The sequence below is a fragment of the Microcaecilia unicolor genome, chromosome 3 (genome assembly GCF_901765095.1).
Source record: "Microcaecilia unicolor chromosome 3, aMicUni1.1, whole genome shotgun sequence".
Taxonomy (NCBI): Eukaryota; Metazoa; Chordata; class Amphibia; order Gymnophiona; family Siphonopidae; genus Microcaecilia; species Microcaecilia unicolor.
In genome coordinates, this window is record NC_044033.1 from 180,524,631 (window position 1) to 180,550,985 (window position 26,355).

Below are 26,355 nucleotides of genomic sequence, written 5' to 3' on the forward strand. Positions count from 1 at the left end.
TTCCCTTTTTAGCTTGTACGCTTGCAGACTCTCAGATTGACTCAAAAGGCCAGCATGGCACCCCCTGGCTTGGTGTCCAAGGCAGTTGCCCTGTTTGCCCAGCCATTTTGATGTTTCTTAAAGAGCCATTGGATCCTCACCAAGAAAATATGTCTCTCTTAGACAGAACAGGTGATGGTGGATGGGGGGCTTTTTCACACATATATACTAATGTATTTGCATAAAATATCACTTATAAAATTATCCAATACATAAAGATATGCACGATAACCAGAACATGTATACTTTTGCACAACCTAGGTATAGGAGTGTTTGCGAACAGATTTTGGACAGAGCACAGGTGGACCTGCAATTTATACACGTACCAAGGGAAGAAGTATAGATGGAGAAAAGAAGAGGTCCCAGGACTGATCCCTGAGGTACATCAACTGACAGTGGGATACATGTAGAGGAGGATCCACTAGAGTATACGCTAAAGGTACGCTGGGAGAGATAAGAAGAAAACCAGGAAAGAACAGAGCCCTGAAATCCAAGTGAGGACAGCGTATCAAGGAGTAGGCTGTGATCAACAGTGTCAAAAAGCAGCAGATAGATCGAGAAGGATGAGGATAGAATAGAGACCTTTGGATCTGGCCAGGAACAGATCATTGGAGACCTTAGCAAGCGCTGTTTCAGTTGAATGAAGGGGGAGCAAAAGCCAGATTGAAGTGAATAGCTTGAGATGAAAGAAAGTCAAGGCAACGGTGGTAAACAGCACGTTCAAGTATCTTGGATACATTATGCATTTATTTATTTTATTTTATTACATTTGTACCCCGCACTTTCCCACACATAGCAGGTTCAATGCGGCTTACATAGTAAATGGAGTTACAAAATCTTGACGAAGAGTAATAACAAGTTGTAGTAAACATAGTAATAACGGGGTTTTAAGGATATGTAGATTGAACAGGAGAGGTAAGCAAGATAGGATGATCAAAAGGAGAGAGATTGGGAGGGGCAATGAGTAGGAAGGATGGATAGGAAAAGGTAGGGGTACGCATAAGGAGATATGAACATGTATACCTACTCTTGAGTGAGTATAAATACTAAAGCTTCACGTTAGTATTTTTGCTTGTAAGAGATGTGGAGGGGCATGTACCAAGATAGCCGGCTCCTCCCCAGCACTATCTAAAATCCAGCCACCCAGCTATTTATATCACAATCCATGCCCAAAGCTTGACAGCAAGGATTGACCAAAACCAGCCCAGCTCAGCTACCTTTGGATGTCTAGCAGCCACCAGCCCAGAGTGCTCCAGCAGGAAGGTGAGACTTGGGGACTGGGTGGGAGGGAGGTCTAGGTAACAACATAAGGAAGGAGTAAGGGTTAGGACACAGGCAACACCGCCTCGTCCACACCAAGACTCAACCTAGAGAGACAGTAAGGAACCAGGAGTTGTTGCTTAGGCAAAAGGACCAATGGATTCAAAGAATATTGAACTAATTGAGTAAAAGAATACTGGCTGTAAGAGAAGTAATTGGTTAAAAGTGTTGGTATTGCCTATGTGATATATGGTTTATGGTATTCTATGCATTTCAGAGGTTATCTCAAAATAAAGCTTTAATCATTTTAAATCTTTCAATGCTTTTAGATATTTGTATAGGAAAACCTGTACATAGTTCAATAAAGCTGTTCAACCTTTGGTTGACAGCCTTCTTCAGAGGTCATTTTTGGGTTTCCTTGGTGGGGGGGGGGGGGGGAGAATAGGGTAGCCCAGGGGTGTGCTGGTAAATTTTTAACAACAGGCTCTTTCTCCGGACGTAGCCAGCTCTGCAGTTGGAAGGGCCAGGGGTGGCCGGGGGGGGTGGGGGAGCAACACTTGCCTCTCTCTCCTCCCTCCTTCCCTCCTCCTCCCTCTCTTCATGCGGGCACGCTAGGCATACCTTTGCTGGCAGCAAATAAATGGACTGCCACCACTCCCAAAGTCTTGCTCTGAGCAGCGTGCTGGAAACAAGCAGCGGGGAGCAGCAGTAGTCTATTTACTTGGCTGGCAGGGCTCAGCATCCCTACCAGCAAAGTAAAAGATAATTCAGCAGGGGGCCCAAGCCCACATTCTGGGAGCCAGTTGTTAAAGTAGCCATGGAAGGCCCTACTTTAACAACCGGCTCCCAAAATTCTTAAAAATTTAACAACCGGCTCTTGCGAGCCTGTGAGAGCCTGCTCCAGCACACCACTGGTGTAGCCCCACCCATTAATGCTTTCCTTCTACAGGAGGAGGCACCAGGCATCAAAAGCTCAAGGCGGAATCTCCCCACAACGGAATCTCCCCACAGGGGACTCCAGCCAGGTCAGGCCCTGGATCCAGAGACACCCACAAGGGCATGTTACATAAAGCTGTGATTTTTTGCCAAATGATGATCTGGCTGGCTTATTTTTGTTTAGCAAAATGAGAGGTGTGAATCTGTGAGTGCCTTGGTTATGTATAAACACTACAGTCCAAAGGATAAGAGAAAGCACAGTTAATGTTGAATCTTTAATACATATCACATCTAAAATTGCTTAACAATGCTTAGCAGATGATATTTTTCCTCTGACAACTTAACTACCTTGCTCAACTGTTGAATTGTCCACTGCTCAGCAAAGCCCAGGGCACACACTTCCAAGATATTGCATCTAGGCCTTCAGGATACAGGATCTAACCAGGATTGATAATATTTACCTCCTTGAAGCTTTAAGCTGCTTTACAGGGATTGGATTTAGGGCTGGCATCATGAGAGAGGGATACTGCCTAGGGCCAGCCCAACCATTAGGCAAGACTAGGCAGTTGTCTAGAGCAGCTGCTTCTTGGGGGGCACCAAAAACAACGTCAGTCACAAACAGGTTCCAGCAGCCACAGAAACAAAGTACATATTTTAACCTGCCTTTTTAAAAATAGGATGTTTGTGTTATTATCATGATTGTTGAGTTTAAGATTCGCTTAGGGCACCCACTACCCTTGCGCTGACTGTGCTGCTGTCACATATCCAAGTGCTTCAAATTCCAGATGGGGGCTCTCCTGCCATTTACTGAAGAATGTTCATTATACAGATGGCTAGACCCATGGGCGTAGTTTGAGGGGGGCAAGGGGGGCATTGCCCCCCAAACGCAGGGCTGGTGCAATGCTGCAGGCAGCTCTTCCTCCGTCCCGCCCTCAGCTCCCTGCCCAACAGCCCTCCTCCTCTCCATTCCTTCCCCCCCACACGTTTAACCCTTTTATTTTCAGTGGCAGCGATGGCAGTGAAGAAGACAGCACTGCAGGCTCACCTCCAGCTTCTCCCTTCCCTCCCTCAGTGTCCCGCCCTCGCGGAAACAGGAAATACATCATCGCAGAAAGCGGGACACTGAGGGAGGGAAGGGATAAGCTGGAGGCGAGCCCGCTGTGCTGTCTTCTTCACTGCTGTCGCTGCCACTGAAAATAAAAGGGTTAAACGCGTTTGGGGGAGCAGGAAGGAATGGAGAGGAGGGCTGTCGGGGAGCTGACGGAGGGCAGGGAGAATCACGGGACATGGATGGAAGGGAAGGGCAGGGGAGAGAAGAGATCGCTGGACATGGAGAGGAGGGGAGGGCAGTGGGAGAGAAGAGATCGCTGGACATGGAGAGGAGGGGAGGGCAGGGGAGAGAGGAGAACTGCTGAATATGGGTGAATGAAGGAGAGGGCAGGGGAGAATGGAGAGTTGCTGGACATGGATAGATGGAGGGGAGGGAAGTCAGGAAGGAGATGCACATGGATGGAAGGCGGGGAAGAGAGGAGAAATGCTGGACATGGATGGAGTGGAGGGCAGTTAAGAGAGGAGAAATGTTGGACAAGGATGGAGGGAAGGAAACACAAAGTAAGGAGATGCACACAGATGGAGGGGAAGGGAGAGCGGAGAAATGCTGGACATGGATGGAGAGGAGGGAAGACAGGAAGTAGATGCACATGGATGGAGGGGAGGGGAGTGAGGAGAAATGCTGGATTTGGATGGAGGGCAAACTGCTGAATTTAAGGGCTGGATTGGAACACTTTGAGGGCAGATACTGAAAATCGAGGAAGGATAGGGACAGGGCTACAGATGGTAGACAGGACGCATAAGGACACAGGAGGATGGTGGACATGGTGAGTGAAAAAATATCAGATGGAAAGAAGACACTGCATAAAACAGAAGACACTGGGACCAAAGTGAATAGAAAAACTAAATGATCAGACAACAAAGGTAGAAAAAACCAATTTATTCAGAATTTATTAATTGGAACATGTCAGCTTTTGGAAATGTGCATCTGTGATATTTTGCATGTAAGTTTCAATTTTTCTAGTATTGCTGCATACTGAGTCTGACTTCTTGAGGTAACTTTCCAGTTCACTATTTTGCCTTCATATTTTTTTATTTCTAGTTCTTTGTGTCATATTTTTTTTCATGTGTGATCAAGGTACAGTATTCTGCTAGTGTGTAGTATTTGCAGCCCTTTTTGTTTTGCTTTTTCATTAGATAGTGTACTGGTGTTTTAGAGCCCAATGTAATTACAGTGCTGCCTTTCCGTGCATAAGATTGTAGCTCGTCCAGTCCTTGGAATTAGTGCTGTAATGGTTTGGTAAGGTTATGAGTGTGTTTTTGCACAAGTTTGTGTATAGTGTTTTGCATTGGAGAGATTGTGTGTTGGCCTTACTGAGGTGGCACAAAAACATCAGAAAGGGTTTTAGAGCCTAAATCATGACACACTACCTCTTGAAGGATCTACATATAGAGCTTATGCATTTCTAAGGTCTACACTGGCATGGTATGAGAAAGGGGGTGGGGAAATACCACTGAAGAGGAAGAGGGAGTGCTGGGTAAGGAGGAAAGAAGGAAGGAAGGGAGAAAGAGCTGGCTTTTTTGGGAATAACCATGTGTATGAGATATCTCATACATATTCATTATGGTTATTTCCAAAAAACGTCAGCTACCCGGTATATGCAAAATGAATATGCTAATATGCCCCACCCCATCCTTTGCTCCCCAAATGAAACAGTCAAACTACACCCATGGCTAGACCTGTGGTTTTCAACTCTAAGGCCAGTTGGATTTTCGGGATACCCACAATGAATATGCATGAGAGATGTCATTCATTGTGGATATCCTGAAACCTGACTGGCCAGGTGGTCCCTGAGGACTGGGTTGAAAACCACTGGGCTAGAGTATTAATACTTTCTGCACAGGGTGACTGTATTATACAAGTATGACCATTAGTCCAGTAATGTAACATTAACCCTGGACTCTTGAGTCCTCCATTTTTTTTATTGACAAGGCAGAAGGCTAAATCACAAAATACATTTAACATGCCACACTGCTTTCTCCAGGACACACACACTTACTGATTACAAAACTCATCCTACCCTAATTCTACTCCTGGACGTTGGGATTCTGGGACTGAATTAGTCTGGAATAGGAGACGAGCTTCCTGCACAGTTATCAGCACAAATTAAAAATGGGATCAGCAAACAGAAAGAGCAGATAAATTTCTGAGCAGAATAGAGATAAAAATCCACAAAAAAAAACAAGGAAAACAGCTCAAAGAGGTGCAAGAGTCCCACATGTCACGGAAATCCTTCAGTGTATGTTCCGTTCACAACTCCACCGGGTTAGGAGTACTTTCCAGGTACTGGTGATGTTGAGGCCACTACGAAATCTGCCAGTTCTGTTGGCAAGTTGGAAAGGGGGATATATAAGAGTTTGGCATCCCAGCCAGGGGAGTAGCGGGTATCAGGGTACACGGCTGTCAGAGCATGCTCTATGCAATCTGTCATCTGGGAGAGATTTGAATTGCTCCCCAATATGAGCTTATTGAAATGCTTGCAGTCTGCAAAAACAAGAAATTAAAAATTAGATGTGAGAAAAGAAGCCACAAGACAACCCAAAGAATATACTATAAGGTTCTCATCCAGTGGCTCTTGCCAGCTCTGCTTTATCCAATAGAACAGTCTATACTTTTATAGAATATTTTGACAGTGGGCTCCTGGAAGCACCTCCCCTCCCCCCCCCCCCCCCTCATCAGATGGTCTATTCTGACTGCAGTGAACTTGATGTATTTTTCATGGCAACGGTTGCCACACAGATATGCAGACCGCTTGCTATCTTCTGATTGGTTGGTGCTTCTGATTGTAGGAACTACGTTTGAATGAGAAAAGAAATTTTCTAATGGTCGTCCCATGCCAGGTTCCCATACAGGTAAGCGCCTCTAACTGATCATGTTTCATTGTTGGTGCACTCTGTGTGCACATATGCACAAAGCACACTGCCATACTTCACGTTTACATATCTATTAGAAAATACTGGTTGATGAAAATCTTAGAACATTTCAACAAATCTTTGAGAAAGCTGCAGGTATGATTTTCCTGGCAAGACAACAATAGGTTAGCTCATCTTAACTTTTGCCCTGAGTGCTGGCCTGTTCATAGGCTGCAGGAAGGGATGAGTTTAGTGGCAGTCTGAGCACTGCATTCCCACAGGTCTTGGCTTTGAACCTTCCTAGCAATATGGCAGCAAGCTGGACAAGAGAGGATTTTGATTGAGCTGTGAGCCAAAGGACAGCAGGAGGCTGCAGCTCTTACAAGTAGAGAGATATCGAGTACAAGAATTTCTCTCTCTCTCTCTCTCTCTCCCTCAAAATGCTTTTCTTTCTGATTTTTAACCTTCCTCTATATGGGTTCTCTGCTGTTGTCCATCATGCAGTCTCAAGTATTCTGATACAAGTTACCCAGTTCCAGGCTGGAGATTTTGGGCCAGTCTTGGTTTTGAACATAGACCCAAAGAATTGTTGGATTTGCAGTTTCTGATCCTGCCCATTGACATCAGTGCCGCAAATCCCATCCTACACCAGATCGAGGTGGTCAGAAATTCAGGACTGTCCAATATTTCCAGCCTGGAACTAGGTAACCTGGTGTCTCTGCTGATAGGTTTCCTCTCCAAGCTCCTCCCAAATAGAAACCAAGTTGTCCTAATGAGACTGAGGGCCAGCTGCAGCTCCCTCACAATATTGCTCTTTGGTTGGGTTCCAGTGCTGCCAAACCATGGCTCAGCCTTCTGCTAGAGACAGCATTGATGTCAAGGGTGGACTGACCATTCGGGGAACCAGGCAGTGTCCGAGGGTCCAGAGGCTCTAGGGGGCCCAGAGGTTCTGCCCGGTTCACCCGCTGCCACCACATCACATTGCATCCCTCCCTGGTCCTACCTTGAAGGGCCTGGTAGTCTAGTGGCCTTTGCAGGAGCAGAAAAGAATCTCACTCTTTTCTGACCACTGTCGCTACTCTGCATGGTGGTGCCGGCACTGCTATGTTTTAAAAATGTCCGCCGAGACCTGCGAGACTGCTGCTGTAAGTCTCTGCAGGCATTTTGAAAAACACGGTGGCACGGCTGGGCACAGTAACGACAGTGGACATGAAAGAGTGGGGTTCTTTCCTGCCCCCGAAGAAGCCACTAGACCACCAGGTCCTTCAAGATAGGACCACGGAGGGCGGCGGCGGTGCAAGTGTCATTATTGCTCAGTAAAAGGGGAGAGGGTTAGTCAGAGGAGATCAGATACTAACACTACAACGAAAAGGAAGTTCTAGTGCTCTGGTTTCCCAGTCCATCCAGGAGGCACACCTAACCAGTCAGATTTTCAAGATATTTATAATGAATATGCATGAGGTGTATTTACATACAATGGATACCAGTGTATTCAAATCTACCTTGTCCGTATTCACTGTAGGAAATCTAGGAAAATAGACTGGTTAGGTGTGCCTCCAGGACTGGATTGCAAAACGATGGTCCAGAGCAAAATGCCATGAAATGAGGGTCCAATAGGGTTCAGCTTTGGAGTAGCATCAGAAAATATTTCTTCGCAAAAAGAATGGTGAAATGATTGAAATGTCCTTCCAGGGGAGGTGAGGGTGGCAAAAAAAAAAAAAAAAAGAAAACAGTAAGAGAATTCAAGAAAGCCTGGAATAAGCACAGAGGATCCTTTGAAGCAATGATGTGAGCATGAAGTCTGACTGTGAAGACTGCACTATTGTATCAGGAATGAGCACACAAATAGGGCTTTAAGTCCTTCATCTGTCAACACTACTGTTGTGTGTTATCATTGGGAACTAGTTAGCTGGCATGAGAACGAGCAAACCCAGTAAAAGGACATCACCAGTCAACAGTAATATCACTGAGTCATAAGCTGGTTTGCAGTGGTAGAAGTTCAAATTAAGGGCCCCCCGGTGCAAGGGAGGGATCCAAATCAGCAGATGTGGGATTGGCTATAAGTGCCCCCCTCCCACCCTTCCTCTGGGCTCTCCTGCATTGCCTGGGTAGAACTTCTGTCAGCATCTAGTATAAAATAAAAGGAGCCCCAGGTAGGATAGAAGTACAGATCTAAGAAAAGTCCTTTAATACATTTGAGACTAAGGCAAGTGTTCTTACATGCTTCAAAAAATCCTTGACCGTAGCTCTCCTTTATCTCCGTTGGCACCTTGCTCCACACCTCCTGGCATTTATCCTGCAAGATCTGGAGGTTCAGAATGGGAGTTTTGAAGAATCCAGGCTCAATGATTGAGACTTTCACACCAAAGGATTGAAGATCACGTCTGGACAGGAGACAATAAAATTCCTGGCTTGTATAACTAGGAACCATTCAGTATAAATGTGAATGTAATTAAGTAAAATGATAAAATAAAATAAAACAAAAAAAATCAGGAACCATTCAGTATGACTTTTTTTTAATGTAGCAGTTTCTCCCTGCTCCTTTCTATTCTGGTTTGGTCTGAACCAGGGCTCGTATCCTGGAGCTGTGAACCTAGAGACTTTTGCCCATTTTTGTATTGCTCCCACCCCTCTACACCCAACACTTTAGTCTGATCATTGGAGTGATGATCTTGGCCCAAAGGCCATGTACCAAGGCTCCTTCCCAGACCCTTCAATGGGCCATGAATCTGACCACCAGGTGTCACCCCTGAGTGATGACCATTTATTTAAAAACATTTGGATCCCACTAATATGTGACAATTCTAAGCAATATTACAACAAATACAAGGGACCATGACTCCCTTCCTTCCCGGTGCCTATGAGTGCTGCCTCCAAAGCATCCCCTCCCCCAGATGGCTCAGGGAATAGAAGAGCTAATCTTGGAATTGAATCCTGGTTCTCTACATGGCAAAGAACAGCACTTACCACTGAGCAAAGTACAAAACAAGACAAAACAAAAAAATTGTAAGTCTACATTCAACTGGGGCACTGGGCATTTTTTTTAAACCATCAATCACCACAGCTGAATTAAATCCAGAAATACAGCATCATCATCCACAAGTGGTCAAGGCTGAATATCCGGATTAAGACGCAACTGGGGTAACTATCAAAACAGTGGTAATATTGAGACCGCTATTTATTTATTTTTAAAAATGTATGTACCACCTATAACTAGGTGGTTTCCAAGAAAACATTCATAATAAAACATAGTAAAACAACAATATACAGAATAAAAATAAAAAACATAACGTCACTCACCAATAAAAGAAAATCTAGATAGCAAACTAGATAAAGTTCGGACAGCCATCCAAGAACTATCCGGATAATGCCGAGGTGCTCTGTAAGCACAATCAGCCACACTAACTGGAAAGGGCTGCTGAATGTCCACTGGTAGGTCTGACTAAAGGGTCATTTTACTAAGCTGCGGTAAGCCATCAGGTGCCCGTGGTAATTTTTGCATGTGTGTGTGCTACCTTCATGCTAAAAAAAAAAAAAAAAATTATTTTTTAGCTCTGGGGGTTGAGAGTGGGTGTGTTCTGTGGTAATCGGTTAATGCAGCTACATTAGTATGTGGTTAGCTGATGAGCCCTTACCACCTACATAATGGGTGGCAGTAGGGGGCACAAGCGCTAATGGGAAAATTAGCATGTGGCCATCAATTGGGAAAATAGAAAAATTGACCATTTTACTCCAGCAGTAAGAATGGCCTTAGTGAGTGGGAATGACCTGTGTAAGGACACACTAAGGCCACTTTTTACCACAGTTTGAGCCTGCACAACTGTGGGAAAAAGTGGGGTATAAATGTACGATAAATAAATAAATAAAAGGGCCCCATAGCCATTTTATCCACATACTAGTGGCAGTTATCCAGATAAACAGCTCTGAACGGCACTGCAGAGGGGAAGACAGAAAAAAACAGAAAGAGACAGAGAAGGCCTTTGGGGGGGGGGGGGGAAGAGAAGAGAGAGAGAATGAGGGAAAAGGGACAGATAGAGTGATTGCGGGAAAAGGGGAGAAGGAAAAAGTGAGTGTAATCAAGGCAAGAGAGTAAGAATGAATGCGGGGAAAGGAGAGAGAGAGAGAGAGTATAGAGAAAAAGTGCCTGGACTGTGTTAGGGATAATTTTATGAGCTTTTGCCCTACAGGAAATGGGTTTCAAAGCAGTGAATGTATATACAGGTGTATAAGGATGCATGCTGACAAAAGCCCATATTCTTTTACAAGAACTGAGCGGAAGGGTTCTAAGGGTGGCATTTGCATACAGCTGGGGTAGAGTTGGGAGTTATACACATCCTTATAAGGTGCACATGAACCCACCCAAAGTACAGCGTACAGAAAGCTGCACCTGTCTTGGAGCAGGTGAAACTGGTGTGGTAGCATTTGTGTGCTACTGGAGATTATTCAAGAAGCCTATTTTATAAAGGCACATACAGGCATATGTTGCCTTTAGAAATTTTAAAAAGGTGCTTATTTTATATAAGCAAATTACAAACTGGCAAAATATATATTGTGGTCTACTGACACAAATATTCACTTAAATACCACAATAGTTTTAAAATATGATTTCAATAATGGGTTTCACTTATAATTGTAATAATAGCAGGAACCTCAGCAGTGGCACTTGACAAGTAATACTTTTTCATCAAGCTGCATCCACCAACCTCTTCATCGGCTCCTTCAACCTGCTTTATCTTTTAAAGTTCTCCCAGGGGTCCTTTCACTAAAGCGTGCCGAAAAGTGGCCTGTGCTAGCGTAGGTGCATGTTTTGGACGCGCGCAGGTCCATTTTTCAGTGTGCCTGTAAAAAAGGCCTTTTGGGGTTTTGGCTGAAAATGTACGTGTGGCAAAATAAAAATTGGCATGCATCCATTTTGGGCCTGAGACCTTACCGCCACCCATTGACTTAGAAGTAAGGTCTCACAGGTTAACTGGGAGGTAATCGTCAGCGTGCATACACTGCCAGTTACCGCCCAGTTAGTGCTGCATGGTAGAAAATTAAAAATTATATTCTGATGCGCGTATCGGACGCGCATAAAAAATGGAATTACCGTCTGGGGCACATGGTAGCTGCGCAGTAGGTCCAAACTGACGTACGTTGGATGCGTGTGGGCGCCTACAGAGCTTTGTAAAAGGGCATATCAACCTTTAATCACTTATTAAACAGAAAGTATTTTATAGCTCTTATCTGAAAGGATGTCGGCTCAGGGGGACATTTTCATGTTTTGCACATTATCGGGAGCAACATTGGATTTTTCTGTTAAATACTGTTAATCCTAGTGGTTTAAATGCAGAGACTGAATGGGCGTCTTTGATCTAACCAGTGGCATAGCTAGGGGGGCGCCAGGGGAGCGGCGGCTCCCCCAAATGAAGTTCTGCCAGCGCCGGCGCCTATATTTTTTTCAATGTATTGCATTGAAAATGTGCGCTGGCGGAAGTTCGCTCTCGCTCCCCCTGCGCCGTCAACCTGGCTCCGCTTCTGGATCTAGCCTGTAGTTTGGGATTGGCAGGTAGAAGATCAGCTGATCATTTAAATGTGGACGCTTTCATGCTAGCATCATCTTGGTGAAAGAATCAATTATAGTCAGCAGGATGGACCTAGCAGGTTGAAAGATAAAAACTCAGTCATTTTTGATAATCGTAGTAAGCATAGTTTACAATATACATGCTAAATCAGTACGTTCTTTTCTAGGGGGTTCCTTGAAAAAACCTTGTTCGAAACGTGAATTATGTCGGAATAATGTCCCTCTGAGCTGACATCCTTTCAGATAAGTGCTATAAAATACTTTCATTTTAATAGTTTAATAAGCGATTAAAGAGTGAGAGAATTTTAATGGCTAAAGCAGGTTGAAGGAGCCGATGAAGAGGTTAGTAGATGCAGCTTGACGAAAAACGTATTACTTGTCAAGTGCCATTGCTGAGGTTCCTGCTATTATTACAATTATAAGTGAAACCCAGTTCTATTCCCACTTCAGGCACAGGCAGCTCCTTGTGACTCTGGGCAAGTCACTTAACCCTCCATTGCCCCAGGTACAAATAAGTACCTGTATACAATATGTAAGCCGCATTGAGCCTGCCATGAGTGGGAAAAGCGCGGGGTACAAGTGTAACAAAAAAAAATATTTAAAACTATTGTGGTATTTAAGTGAATATTTTATTTAAGCACCTTGCTTTAAAATTCTCAAAAAGCAGTTTCCAAAAATCATTTGCTGGAGTAAATGGGCTATTTGAAAATTGCCTACTCACCCTGTGAGTGCAAAGGCCCCTTTGATAGTTCTACAGTTGTCTGGCTTTCAGGACCTCTTGTTTTGCTTTAACTGCAGCTGATCATTGCTGCCCCTTTGAAGCTGTCACCTTAGGCGGTTACCTAAACCTGCCTAATGGTTAAGCCAGTGCTGCCCCCCGCATCCATTTCTCTGTCATTTACCTGAGCATGTCTGAGAAGGCTTCTACCCCAAATTTGGAGACACAGTAGCCCCCTCCACACAGCGATATTCTCCCTGCTATGCTGGAAACATTGACAATCCTGCCCTTGGATTTTCTGATGAGGGAAATCAGGCTGAGGGTCACATCGATCACCCCCACCAGGTTTACGTTCAGCACCTTTGTGAAGTCATCCTTGGTCAGCCACTCACATGGGGATATCGGGTGCAAAATCCCAGCATTGTTCACCAGGCCCCAGAGCCCTGAAGATAGCAGAGAGAGGGTAAAGTCCTGAGTATTGCATTCCAGATGTTCCTTACCAGTAGTGCGATTGCTCAGTCCAGGTATCACATGTAAGGTATCACTTCTCCTACAACTGTGCATTCACAAAAGACAGTTTAAATATACATATGCCATACATATTTTTAAATTATAGGATCATTTATAGAAAATCATCTGGCATACCCTGAATAGAAGTACATAGGAATAGCAGTTAAATTGGAAAAATTTAAAATCTTTCCCTCCGATATTTAAAAACCCCAGGCAGTGTTGAGTTCTAACACTGACTGCAGCATTTAAGAACATAAGAAAAGTCATACTGGTTCAGACCAATGGTCCATCTAGCCCAGTATCCTGTTTCCAACAGTGGCCAATCCAGGTCACAAGTACCTGACAGAAACCCATGCTACCAACCCCAGGGCAAGCAGTGGCTTCCCCATGTCTGTCTCAATACCAGACTATGAACTTTTCCTCCAGGAAATTGTCCAAACCTTTTTTTTTAAACCTAGATACACTAACCACTGTTGCTACTTCCTCCGGCAACATTCAGCCCACAGCAATAAGCAACTTGGAAGCTGCTCATAGTCAAAGGCTGAATTAACCCCAATATATTCAATGCTGAAATCTGGCCTACGGTACTGAATATCCAGGTTAATGCAGCAACCCAGAATTTAACCAGATACCAGCTGATATTCAGTCTGGTGCCTGGTTAACTTAGGGTATAAATTTGGCAGTCCTAACTTTATCTGCTTACTTACCCCTCCCCACTTTTACAAAGCCGCACAGCAATGCTGACACACAGCACATTCGCTTTGAATGGGCTGTGTTGGCATTACCGCACTGACAGCTGCTAGCGCGGCTTTGTAAAAAAAAGGGGGGGGGGGTCAGTCAGTTAGTGACCTGAATGATACCACTAACTGGATATGTAGTGTATCTGTCCAAACTCCGCACCCTACCACCTCTAACCTAGCCAGTTTCTCCATGGCCAGTTGGTGGAGATATGCAGCAGCACTGCCCAGTTAAGTGTCGCTCATTATTGGCAAAGACAAGATAGCACCGTGTTTCGACCACTGTCTGCCTCAGGAGTCTGTACTTGGTAAACGCCAGTTGATGGATACAGCGATACTGCTATTTGGCATTTTTTTTGCACTCGACTCTTCTCTCAGCTTTATATACTCATCAACAGTCTTTTGAAAGGCTTTATTTGGTTCATTTTCTTCAACTCCATCAACTGGCGTTTACCAAGTACAGACTCCTGAGGTAGGCGGTGTTCACCGAAACACAGTGCCTTGTCGAGTCTTATCTACTATTAAAGAATATTTTGCCATCTCTCGTCTCCTTGGATTTGTTTGGAAGTGTCCTGTGGATCACGCTACTCCCTTGTCTTTGCATTTCTTCTCATAGCGGATCCAGTTTCTCCACTTCTGTGGCGTTTTTGGGCTGATTATTGGCAGCCAGCCAGCTCAGTAGGGTTTAACCAGACAGGAGCCTCTCAAAGAAATTGAACAATAAGCTTCAAATTCTTCAGAATACCACAGTACGTTTGATTTATGGAGCAAGTACATTTGATAGGGCTTCCCCTTTGTTGTATAAACTGCATTGGTTACTGATGGAGGCACAGGCAATTTTTAAATGTGTTGTTTAACTTTTAAAACAATGTACGGTCAAGCACCATCAATATAGGTTCACTTACTTGCACGTTCTTCATTTAGTAGGAATTTACATTTGAAGGAACAATTTATTTAAAAATTTCTTGAAACTAGTGGGGTCAAATACAATAGAATGCTGTTGCTCTCTTTCCCTAATCAAGCTGCCCCCTTTATTAAAACAAGAAAACAATTATATGCCTTTCCGTTGAATTGAAAAACACATTGGATAGGTTTTCAAGATAATTTTACTAGGCTTTGCATTTGTGCTATTTATAGCATTCTGGGCCCCTTTACCAAGCTGCGGCAAAAGGGGGCCTGTGCTGGCGTTGGCGCGTTTTCGACATGCGCCGAGTCCCCCTTTTATCGCAGCTGGTAAAAGGTAGGTCTTTCTTTTTTTGAAGAAATGGCCATGTGGCAAATGAAGCACATGCTGTACAGCCATTTTGGGGAGGAGCCCTTACCACCGCCCAGTGAGGTGGTGATAATGGATCCAGCGCTAACCCGGCAGTAACCGGGCAGCGTGTGGCGCTGCATGATTACTGCTGGGTACACACCGGCGCTACAAAAATAAATATATATTTGTAGCATCAGATATGATGGTGAGCTTGGGGTGGGAAGTACTGCCGGGCTGCTGCGGTAGCCCGGCAGTACTTTCTTTTTAGCAAGCGGTAAACCCAAATTGGGCTTACCTCCGTTTTTGTTGAGATTGTTATTTTAGCAATGTTTATGCGATTTGTATCAACATTCTGCAAAGGATATTACACGATTTGATATCCGCAAGCGAGCTTTCTCAGGAGTAGCACCCACACTCTGGAATGCACTCCCTGAAAGGCTTCGCTTAACGCAAGACTATCTCTACTTTAGGAAGCAGGTGAAAGCTTGGTTCTTCAACCAGACCTTTAATGGAAGACGTAACTAACTTGCGAGTCACACACACAAGGAATGACGTCGGCTGCACGTACTATAGCAGGACGTGTTTACTCACTTCAAGCACCTTTCTGGCCTCATGTGTAAGTTTCTTTAAATCAGTCCCTTATTTTTTACTCCTGTTACTTTATTTTATCTATCTATATGTTCCGTCTTTGCTTACACCCTATACTGTCTATTAAAATGTTTTATTACATATTGTATTGACATTGTAAGTAGTATACTATGCTATACTTTGTATTGTTGTTTGACTATTTTTACTGCTGTAATTGCCTATTGCTTATGTTTGACTTATTCTTGCTGTACACCACCTTGAGTGAAGTCCTTCAAAAAGGCGGTAAATAAATCCTTATAAATAAATAAACCTCCTACTAAATGTGTTCTGTATGGTATTTTATTTTGTTGAGGTTGTCGCATCCTAGAAATGTCTAGTCTATTTGTGATCTGTGTTGAACGGTCTGGTAATGGTGGAATAGAAGTTCTTTTTGAAATTTAGGGGCGTAGTTCTCATCATGGGCTATTGTTGAGGTGTTATTTTACCATTAATTTGTGCTGTTTTAGCACAGGTCTCATTTGATGCAATGAGACCTAGTTACTCAAAAGTGGGGTTAACAGGAAAATAACACATCTTAATGGTGGCCCATGTTGATAACTTCCCTTCTTAATTAAACTAAAAAGACATTTCTCTAAAAATGGAAATCACTGCTGTATGTAATAAAAGTGAGCCAGATACAGGACCATGAAGCCATTGTGATATCACTGATGCAGTTGGCTCTTAGGCATTGGTGGAATGAGGTATTGTGACATCACAATATGAGCTCAAGTTCCCAGAGACTGAAACTCTTCACACTAAGGAGGAAAGTTATCATTGTGGGCTTCCGTTAAGACGTGTTATTTTACCACTAACGTGCTATTTTAGCACAGGGTTCATTTGATGCAATGAGACCTAATTACTAATAACTGGGTTTAACAGTAAAATAACACATCTTATCGGTGGCCTGTGTTGATAACTTTGGGGTCCTATTATTAAGCTGTGGGAAAAAGGGCCCTGCGGTAGTGATGGGGGCTGTTTTTCTCGCACGCCAGGGCCCTTTTTACCGCAGCCGGTAAAATGGCCACATGGTAAGATCACTCTTACCTTGTGGCCATGTAGTGGGGAGAACTTACCACCACCCATTGAGGTGGCGATAAGGGCTCCTGTAGTAGCCTGGTGGTAACTGGGCAGTACTGCAGCATTGCTCAATTACTGCCGGGTTAGCATGCGGTAAGCCATTTTGTAAAAGGGCCCCTTCCCTTCTTAATTAAACTAAAAAGAAATGTCTCTTGAAATAGAGGAGTGGCCTAGTGGTTAGAGTGGTGGACTTTGGTCCTGAGGAACTGAGTTCAATTCCCACTTCAGGCACAGGCAGCTCCTTGTGACTCTGGGCAAGTCACTTAACCCTCCATTGCCCCATGTAAGCCACATTGAGCCTGCCATGAGTGGGAAAGCGTGGGGTACAAATATAACAAACAAAAATCACTGCAGTATATAATAAAAGTGAGCCAAGTATAGGACAATGAAGTCATTGTGATATCACTGATTAGTTTGGCTCTTAGGTATTGGTGTAATGAGACACTGTGACATCACATTATCAACTCTTGTTACCAGACTCTGAAACTCTTCACATTAAATAGGAAAGTTATCATCGTGGGCTTCCATTAAGATGCTTTATCACTGCCATTTTATGCAATGAGACCTAATTACTAATTACTGGGGTTTAAAATAACATGTTTTGACTTTCCTCCTTAGTTTAGTTTAGTTTAAGTGGATGTCCAAAGCCTCCTATTTAAAACTACACTAGTATTTTCTAAAAGTCTTGCTGGTCTTTTAACCTAACGGCAACCTTGTCCAAACATTGTTCTAAAGGCTGAAGATCAAATATGAACAGGGTTGGTGTAATAAACTAACAAAATATCTTCAGCATACACATAGGAAGAAATACCATATGAGTGCATCAATGTTGGCTTCCTTGTTATACATGGAGCTAAATATGACCATTTTTTTACATTCTATAAAAGGTTTTTAAGAAGGTTCAGTGCTCTTAGCATATAATTGCTTTAGCACTTGGCTGCTGAGGTGGGGGTGGATATGGGAGGGGCATGGGTAGGTCAGGGGTGTACCTAGCACTTATGTGTGAAGGTTCTAGAATACTGTCAGTTACATGTCAAACTGATAGAAGTTAGGCTTGAGCATTCACACTAGCCAATGAGCTATCATAAGTGCTCATGCCTAAAATTAAGCATGTAACTGCAGATATAGACTAATGTTCTATAACCACAATTACACGCATAATCACCATTATAGAATTTGTGATTAGTGTACACACTTTAGGTGCGCAACTTTAGGAGAACTTTGGAGAATTACCCTTGTACTGCCTAAGGGGCCCTTTTACTAAGCCGCCTAAACGTCTATGCATGCCCAATGTGCGCCAAAATGGAGTTACCACCCGGCTACCATGTGGCTCTTGCAGTAATTTCATTTTTGGCATGCGTCCGATACGCTCATCCAAAAAATTTTCAGATGCGCGTATTGGGCGTGCACCAAGTGACATTTGATGCCCCTATGCGCATATTTTTGTGCATGCTCAGTTCATGCATGACAACTGAGCGTGTGTGGGGTGCTGGCGTTGGAGGCTCAGAGCACTGCTGCTCACTGCTGTGGTGGTAAAGAGGGATGGAGAATCGAGATGAAGGATATGTGACAGGTTGGGAAGGATGAGTGCTGGGAGGAAGGAAGTATGTGAGCAAAGGTAGGACAATCTGGCAGGGTCCACAGAATTGAGGCAGCAGATGACAACTGCAGTGATTAGGCAACAGACCTCAGCAGAAGGAAAGTGTCAGCCAGCTCAGGCCCACTTCCCTGTCCCTGCGAGGTGAGAAGTCTAGGAGGAGGATTATTGCTGGAAAGTGAGTACAACTGGATTGCGGTTCTCTGCTGGAGGGGTTTTGAACTGGTGACCATGGGGGTGGGGTGGGGTTTGAACTGGTGACCATGGGGGGGGGGGGGGGGGTCTGAAGGTCCACTAGAGGGATTATATTAAGCATTTGCATTGGAAATAATGTACTGTCTTGATTTGCTGGCTTTCTCACTTCTAGGACATGTGGAGGGGCATTTTCAAAAGGGACGTTCAAGTTGCGATTTGGACGTCCATGCAAAATGGCAAAATCCAGGGGCGGGGAAACACGTATTTTCAAAACAAGATGGACGTCCATCTTTCATTTCGAAAATACTGTCAGGGACGTCCAAATCCTTGAATTTGGTCATCCTTAGAGATGGACGTCCTTAGACATGGACGTTTCTGACTTTCAGTGATTTTCGAAACCAAAGACGTCCATGTCAAAAACGTCCTAATAGAAGCCATTTGGGCATGGGAGGAACCAGCATTTGTAGTGCACTGGTCTCCCTGATATGCCAGGACACCAACCGGGCACCCTAAGAGGCACTGCAGTGGACTTCATAAATTACTCCCAGGTACATAGCTCCCTTACCTCGTGTGCTGAGCCCCCCAAAAAACCCCAACTGTACATCACTACCATAGCTCTTACGGGTGAAGGGGGGCACCTAGATTTGGGTACAGTGGGTTTCTGGTGGGTTTTGGAGGGCTTGCTGTTTCCTCCACAAATGTAACAGGTAGGGGGGATGGGCCTGGGTCCGCCTGTCTGAAGTGCACTGCAGTACCCATTAAAACTGCTCCTAGGTCCTGCATGCGCTGTCATGGACCTGAGTATGACATCTGAGGCTGGCATAGAGGCTAGCACAAAATATTTTTAAAGATGTTTTTTGAGGGTGGAAGGGGGTTAGTGACCACTGGGGGAGAAACGGGAGGTCATCTCTGATTCTCTCCGGTGGTCATCTGGTCATTTTGGGCACCTTTTTGTGCCTTACTCGTAATAAAAACAGGTCCGGGTGAAAACGCCCAAGTGTTCGTCAGGGACGTCCTTGGGTTTTTTTTATTATGGATCAAGGACATCCAAGTGTTAGGCACGCCCAAGTCCTGCCTTCGCTACGCCTCCGACACTTCCCCTTGAACTTTGGCCTTCCTTGCGATGGAGTGCAGTTGGGGACGTCCTAAATCGGGTTTCGATTATACTGATTTGGACGTCCCTGGGAGAAGGACGTCCATCTTCCGATTTATGTTGAAAGATGGACGTCCTTCTCTTTCGAAAATGAGCCCGATAGTATTAGATTTAAAGGGACCTTATCGGATTTGTGGTGTGCTGACTGTGGGGTTCCGGAGGGCTTCCCTCTATCACCAACGTTGTTTTAATGTGCTGATGTCCTCATTGGAACTGGTATTAAACTCTGCGGGTTTTGAAATTTTTAGTTACACGGACGATATTATGATTTTACCACCAGTTTTTTTGACAGCTGAAGATACAGCAATTAAGATAAAGGCTTGTATTCAGCTTCTTGAATCTTGGATTAAAGATCCATTGCTTGAAACTTAGTAAAGACAAAAACTAAGTTTCGTTTTTTAGGTCAGTTAAATTATATATGGATTGATAACATGCTGAAGTTGGAGTGGCCAGAATTTTTCTTTTGAAAAAAATATTAAGGTTTTAGGGATAACATTATCCGGCTCTTTAACACTGTAGTCACAAGTGAATTTGCAGAAATCTTTCCTCTTGATGAAAAAATTGAGAAAATTAGTCATTTGTTTGATATCTATACATTTCGTTTGGTGGTCCAAAGTCTACTTTTGTCGATATTGGATTATAGTAGCAGCATCAATACAGGCTGTCAGAAGAATCTCATTAAGAAAATTCAAACCATTCAAAATACCGCTGCAGTCTCATATTTTCAACCAATAAAAATGATAGCATTTCTTCTTTGCTGTTGGACCTATATTGGTTTGCCTGTGGAGGCTTGTGTCCAGTTTAAGGTTTGCATAATGGTCTATAAAATCCTTTATGGACTGGCTCAGGCATATCTGTCAAATTGGGTTCAGACTGTTACTAAAGATAAAGACCTCCAAGGTAACTTGCTACTTAATTTTCCTAACCCTAGCAGGTTGAAACAAAAGACTATTTTTTCTGCTAGTCTTATTTATCAGGCCCCAGCAATATGGAATTCACTTTCATTCCATCTTAGAAAGATTTGAAACTATCTTGACTTTAGGAAATCATTAAAAACTTTACTTTTTAATAAATTCTTAATATATCAGTGAATTTTAATTAATTTCTATATTGGCGCTGTTTCAAATTTTCTTAGACTTAATTTATTGGTTTTCTAGATGTGTTTATTAATTTTATTGGAATTTGTTATTTAGTGATTGTTATGAACAACTTCATTGTTTGTTCCCAGGGATTGCCTGTTCTGCTTTTCTTTGTGACCCGCACAGAAATCTTTGGGTACTTGCGGAATATATGAAGCAATGTAATGTAATTAATATATTATGCCGGAATGTAGGAATATCAAATCACCCAAGCTTAACCAAACAAGTAGTTTTGCCTATCCAGTGTTGCAAAACTAGAACTGGATAAACCTGTTCAGTTACCTAGGGTGAGCTGGCAAATGTGGGTGGCCCTCCTGTAAGCATATTACAAACTGGATCACATGTATGAAGGAATTTGGGAGCTGGGTCATGTGTATGAGGTAGCATATGTGTGTTGGGAGTGAGGAGGGGGCTGTGGCTCAATGGGGGCTCAAGTGTCCAACCTCTTGTACCCCACCCCAAGTAGCTTGCAAGGCATGAAGCCTGTACTACAATCATTGCTGTTGTAACCTCTCTCTTTCTCTCTCTCTCTCTCCCTCTCATGCAGCATCTCCCCCCATCCAGTGTTTACCTATTCCCCACCCCCCATTTCCGGCATCTCCCTTCTGTCTCATATGCCCTGGTATTCAATATTCCCTCTGTCTCCATAGTTACCCCTCTCCCCATGTCCAGTATCAGTCTTCGTTCTTCCTAGCCCCACCCCCATGTCCTGCATCTCCTCTTTATCTTACCATTCCCACCTCCCCTTCTGGTGGTCCAACATCAACCATCTGTGTCCCTATAAACCCCCACAGCCCCAACCTGTCCAGCTTCTCCCTTCTATATCCCTATTCCCCCCTCCCAAGTGGTATAGTATCTCTCGTATCTGTGTTCCTCCTATTCCTCCCATCACCACTATAGCCCCAGCATGTCCCCTCAACTTCTTTACCACATCCAAGTCTAGCATCTGCTTCCCCTGTGTGGAGGCAAAAAGAGGAGTAGGAGGGATGCGGCGCGCCAGTGAGAGACCGAGTAGCCCCGGGCGGGCGGAACTGAGCATGGGCATGGTGCTCAGGTGATGGTGAGCCAGCAGCACTGCAAAGAAGAGAGAGGACTGGAGTCAGTCAGGACTGGTCTACTCTCGGAGAACGGAAAAGATAAAGACCGTCGGAGAATGAGAAACAACTGATCCATCCTGCTGCGGCTGGGGAGGCTTAGCCTCCCAAGCCTCTTATACCGGGCGCCTATCACCGCCGATCCGCCTTCAACCAGCTTCGGGCTTCCCAACATCACCGATCGTCATCATGATGTGCTTCTTCGCCTCAGGCTCGGCTAGTCAGAGTCAGCCTTCCCTACGAGAGCTCCCGTCCCATCATGATGCAACTTCCGGTTCCGCATAGGCGAGAACGCGTGGGAGGGGCTGTCACGGAGTAGGGAAGGCTCAAGGCTGGTTAAGAGTGGCTGTCTGAGGTGTTCCCAATTCCTTCCCAGACCCAGACCATAATAATTCGAGGAAATTGTGGCACGCCGAGTCTGTTGGATTTCAGGAGAGGTAGGTGCTGACTCTGAAGGTTTTAAGTCAAAATAAAAAAATAAATATTTTGTTTCATGCAGATTTCTTTTGTTTAAAAATAACTAAATGGGCTATAAGCCCCTAATGCATTTGGTTTTCCTATATTTTGTTTGTGATGACTTATACTGTGCCAAAATTGAAAATTGAAAACTCTTATCTCTATCTGGTCATTAATAAAAGGAGCTCATTGTGAACACTATCCACCCTAAAAGGGTGTTTTGTGGCTCTACATGAGAAATGTGAAGGAGTGGCCTAGTGGTTAGGGTGGTGGACTTTGGTCCTGAGGAACTGAGTTCGATTCCCACTTCAGGCACAGACAGTTCCTTGTGACTCTGGGCAAGTCACTTAACTCTCCATTGCCCCATATAAGCTACATTGAGCCTGCCATGAATGGGAAAGCACAGGGTACAAATGTAACAAAAAAATGTGATATTATGATCCCTTGTTTCATATTGTTGATGGTCTGCATTTTCCGTATGGGTGGTATATTGGTGTATTAAGGTCTGCCCAGTGTAATATTTATGGTACAGTAAGGTTCTGAGTGTGTTTTTGCACAAAGTTGTGCATAGTGTTTTGCAGTTGAGCGATTGTATATGCTTTGAGCAACCACTTTATTCTTTGACATATGATACATATCTAATATCTAAATTGAATAAAAGGTATTAATTGTGACTATTTTATTTTTTTCTGTGTGTTGTCAGACAATTATGGATGTAAGCTCCGCCCCTGGCCCCACCCCCAACCCCACCCCCTTTAGCCTCCCCAAACAGTTGGGCCACCGACCGCCTATGCCCTGCGCACTGCAGCATCCCAGAACCACACCTATGGCAAAACCATCATAAAACTGAAAAGGTGTGCAGGGCCTGCGCCAGGTCCACCCTTTCAGCATGCGCATGTCCTCAAGCAGGCTCTGCGCATCTTTTTAGATTTACTGCAGTGCCGCAAGGGTGCTGCAGAAAGTGGGCAAGACAGATGATGGATTTGAGCTGGGGGAGGTAATCAGAGGTGGCAGCAATGACAGGCTTCACTGACAGAGCCAGCCCTGGGTTTATCATATGGCAGGAAACTGACACTTTAGCTAGTTTTCTGTCCTGCCAATCGCAGGCCTCCTGTTTAAGGAAATGGTTAAGCTGTCCCAATACTGGTCAGCATGCGAAGTGCAGAGAAAAACTCAGTCATTTGTCTGTCGGCTCCAATGTTGTCCTCCTTGACATTACTCCTGGGGGAATTCTGCGCTACTGCGCAATGCAGAATTTGAACAGAATTCCCCGCCTCCACAGACTGTGCAGAATTCTGCTTTTCCCATGTAGAATTATTCTGTGCAGTCTGCTTTCCAGCTGCCTCCCTCTCTACTCACACACTCACTGCTCCAGCAAGGCAAGAGGAGGTGCTGTAAAGCCGCAGGTCAGGCTGCTCCCTCCTCTGCTGCCCCTGGTTCCTGGCATTTCCTTTAAGCCACACGGCTGAATGCAGGCTCACGAAGCTCAAAGCAATAGTCAGGCTGAGGACAGCAGAGGAGCAGGAAGCAGCCTGATGTGCAGCTGTGCAGCTCCTCTTTTTACTGTGCTGGAGCAGTGAGTGTGCTGGCAGGAAGGGAGTGGAGAGGCATGGAAAAAACATAGATAGGGAGGGCTGACAAAATGTGGATGGTGAATGTGCACTAGATACGGCACTTAGTATCTCCTTTCCTATTTCTGAGTAGCACTGTATGTATTCCATGTTATTTTTCTTGTCACTGGTTTCTTATACTTTCACACAGCATCTCCTATGTGTAGCTCGGGTGCATATTCACATTGGTATATTTATCTTTTTACCTTCTTTTAATTAGTCTGTAGTCTGATCCATACATTGGCTGTCAGTATGTTCTTTGATATGGCAACATTTGTAGCATGAATTGCTTTCAGTATAGTTGGTACTTGTAGGATTACCCATATAGGCTTGATGGTTCATCTATATTGTAGCCCTATGAATTTTATGCCATGTGTTATTTATTCAGTTTTTTTTAATGTGTGTACATCTGTTATGATTTTAAATTTAGTTTTTACATGTGGATCTTATGCGAAGCATATTTTTAATTACATTTTAATTTTTTTCATATTTATATATATATATCAGGGGCGTAGCCAGACAGCAGATTTTGGGTGGGCCTAGTCAAGAAGTGGGTGGGCACCAAGTGTTGTCCTCCCCCCCCCCCCCCAATGCGATGAGGCCAGTATCAGCAGCTTAGGAAGCTTAGACTGCTGAAGTGGAAAGCAGTGTTTTCAGCACCATCAGGGGGAGGTCTTCAGCTGGCGAAGCTTAGGATCCCCACTAGCTAGCACTAAATATGTGCAGCTGTTGGGTGGGCCTGAGCCCTAAGTGGATGGGCCCCGGCCCACCCAGGCCCACCTGTGGCTACGCCACTGATAATATATATATATATATATATATATATATATATATATATATATATATATATATATATATATATATATATATATATATATAGTTGATATTGATATATGATATGTATGTATATGTCTTTTAGAACATCATTGTGACCGCTGAGGCCGAAATACAGACCATGTCAAGTCCTTCTGTCCAAACGGTGAATAAAGCATCTTTTAAGCCCTATTTCCTATGTTGGAGTGTCTATGGCCATCCTCTACTCCTGTTTGCTCTTACTTGCTACTTGGACGTTCTTCCTGTTTGCTGTTCTAGAAGCTCCTGGAGACACATCCTCAGTTCAAGAGGATATTGCATCCCCTGGAGGGCAGGGGGTTACCAGTAGTCTGCTGATGGTCTGCATCCCACATAGTGGACATGCTTTGCTTTCTTCTAATTGGCTCCAGTCCCTCCTCAGACTCCTTGAATTAGGGCACGATTAATATGTAGGCAAATTAAGCACATACTTAGAGCCAAGATGCTTAGGCAGGGTCATCTCAGATCTGCTAATTCCTTTGGTGGGAATGACTGCAGGGAGGTGAAAATAATGATGTGGAAATTTTCCATATACTTGTATTACCACTATAAAATATAAAATACATATATACTTTGAAGGACCACCAAACTATACCAAGAAAGTGCCTCTCCTTTAAATTGCCACATTCTGTGGCTTCCATTAATAAATAGCTCATTTTCCAAAATTGCAGCTTACACATGTATGCTGATTTACTTGTGTAAATGGCTCCTAACCAAGGAGGTTTGATAACAGAAGATGCTGACGACATGATGTGACAAGGCTGAAACCAGTTTCCACCTATTCCAACCAAGGAGGTTTTAATTCTCCCCAATGCAACTGCCACCATCTTGGTACACCCAAAACAATGAAATTGATAGGGTGACAAGCTCCACCTATTGGCTTCAGCCCACATAATGGGTCAGATAGGCTCATGCCATCCCTTGTTATCAAACTTCCTTGCTCCTAACCATTCTAAAATCACTTCCTAAAATATCTAACCTGTTCTATAACTTTCAGTAGTATCCAGTACCTCTGTCTCCCACTTGCTGTTTCACCCAATTGGCTGCAGCAGCGACACTCTCACTGTTGGTGACATCTAGGATTATTGTTTGCAGTCTCTGGGATGTGGCTTCCTTCAGCTGCTCTGCCCCTCGCTGTGTCTGACATGCCGCCAGCACCCGCAGACCTCGTTCATCCAGCTGACGGGCTATCTGGTTTCCAAAGCCTGAATCACAGCCAGTGATGAACACATATTTATCTGTGATGTTCTGGAGTGTCTGTCTGTACCGATACCAGCGGAACAGGAAGTAGAACCCCAGGAGGGCAAACAGCCAGAGCCACATTGGGATGTTCTGCCTTCCCTGCCAGAGAAAACATAAAATCCAGTCACTATGCAATCCACAATTGCCAAACTAGTCCCTTACTGCAGAGGGATATGTAAATGCATTTCATTCCACTAAGCTATACAACCTATATCTATGCAAAAATATGCCTCTGACAGAACTTAATCAGCAGGACTAAAACAAAAGAAAGGACAATAAATACCTTTTTATTGGACTAACAATACATTTTTTTGTCAAGCTTTCATTGGATT

The 26,355-nt window shown here is 44.0% G+C and overlaps 1 protein-coding gene across 1 annotated transcript in view; it reads right to left on the minus strand.

The window, feature by feature from the left end:
- Positions 1–5,247: 5,247 nt before the first annotated feature.
- The window catches only part of LOC115465864 (17-beta-hydroxysteroid dehydrogenase type 6-like), a 29,509-nt gene continuing 8,401 nt past the window's right edge, over positions 5,248–26,355 (minus strand). The window contains exons 2-5 of the mRNA XM_030196664.1: positions 25,792–26,122; positions 12,664–12,922; positions 8,419–8,582; positions 5,248–5,830 (exon numbers count right to left, since the gene is read on the minus strand). Of these exons, the coding sequence (XP_030052524.1) occupies positions 5,613–5,830; positions 8,419–8,582; positions 12,664–12,922; positions 25,792–26,104 (954 nt within the window). The 5' untranslated portion in view covers positions 26,105–26,122 and the 3' untranslated portion in view covers positions 5,248–5,612. The remainder of the gene's footprint in view (positions 5,831–8,418; positions 8,583–12,663; positions 12,923–25,791; positions 26,123–26,355) is intronic.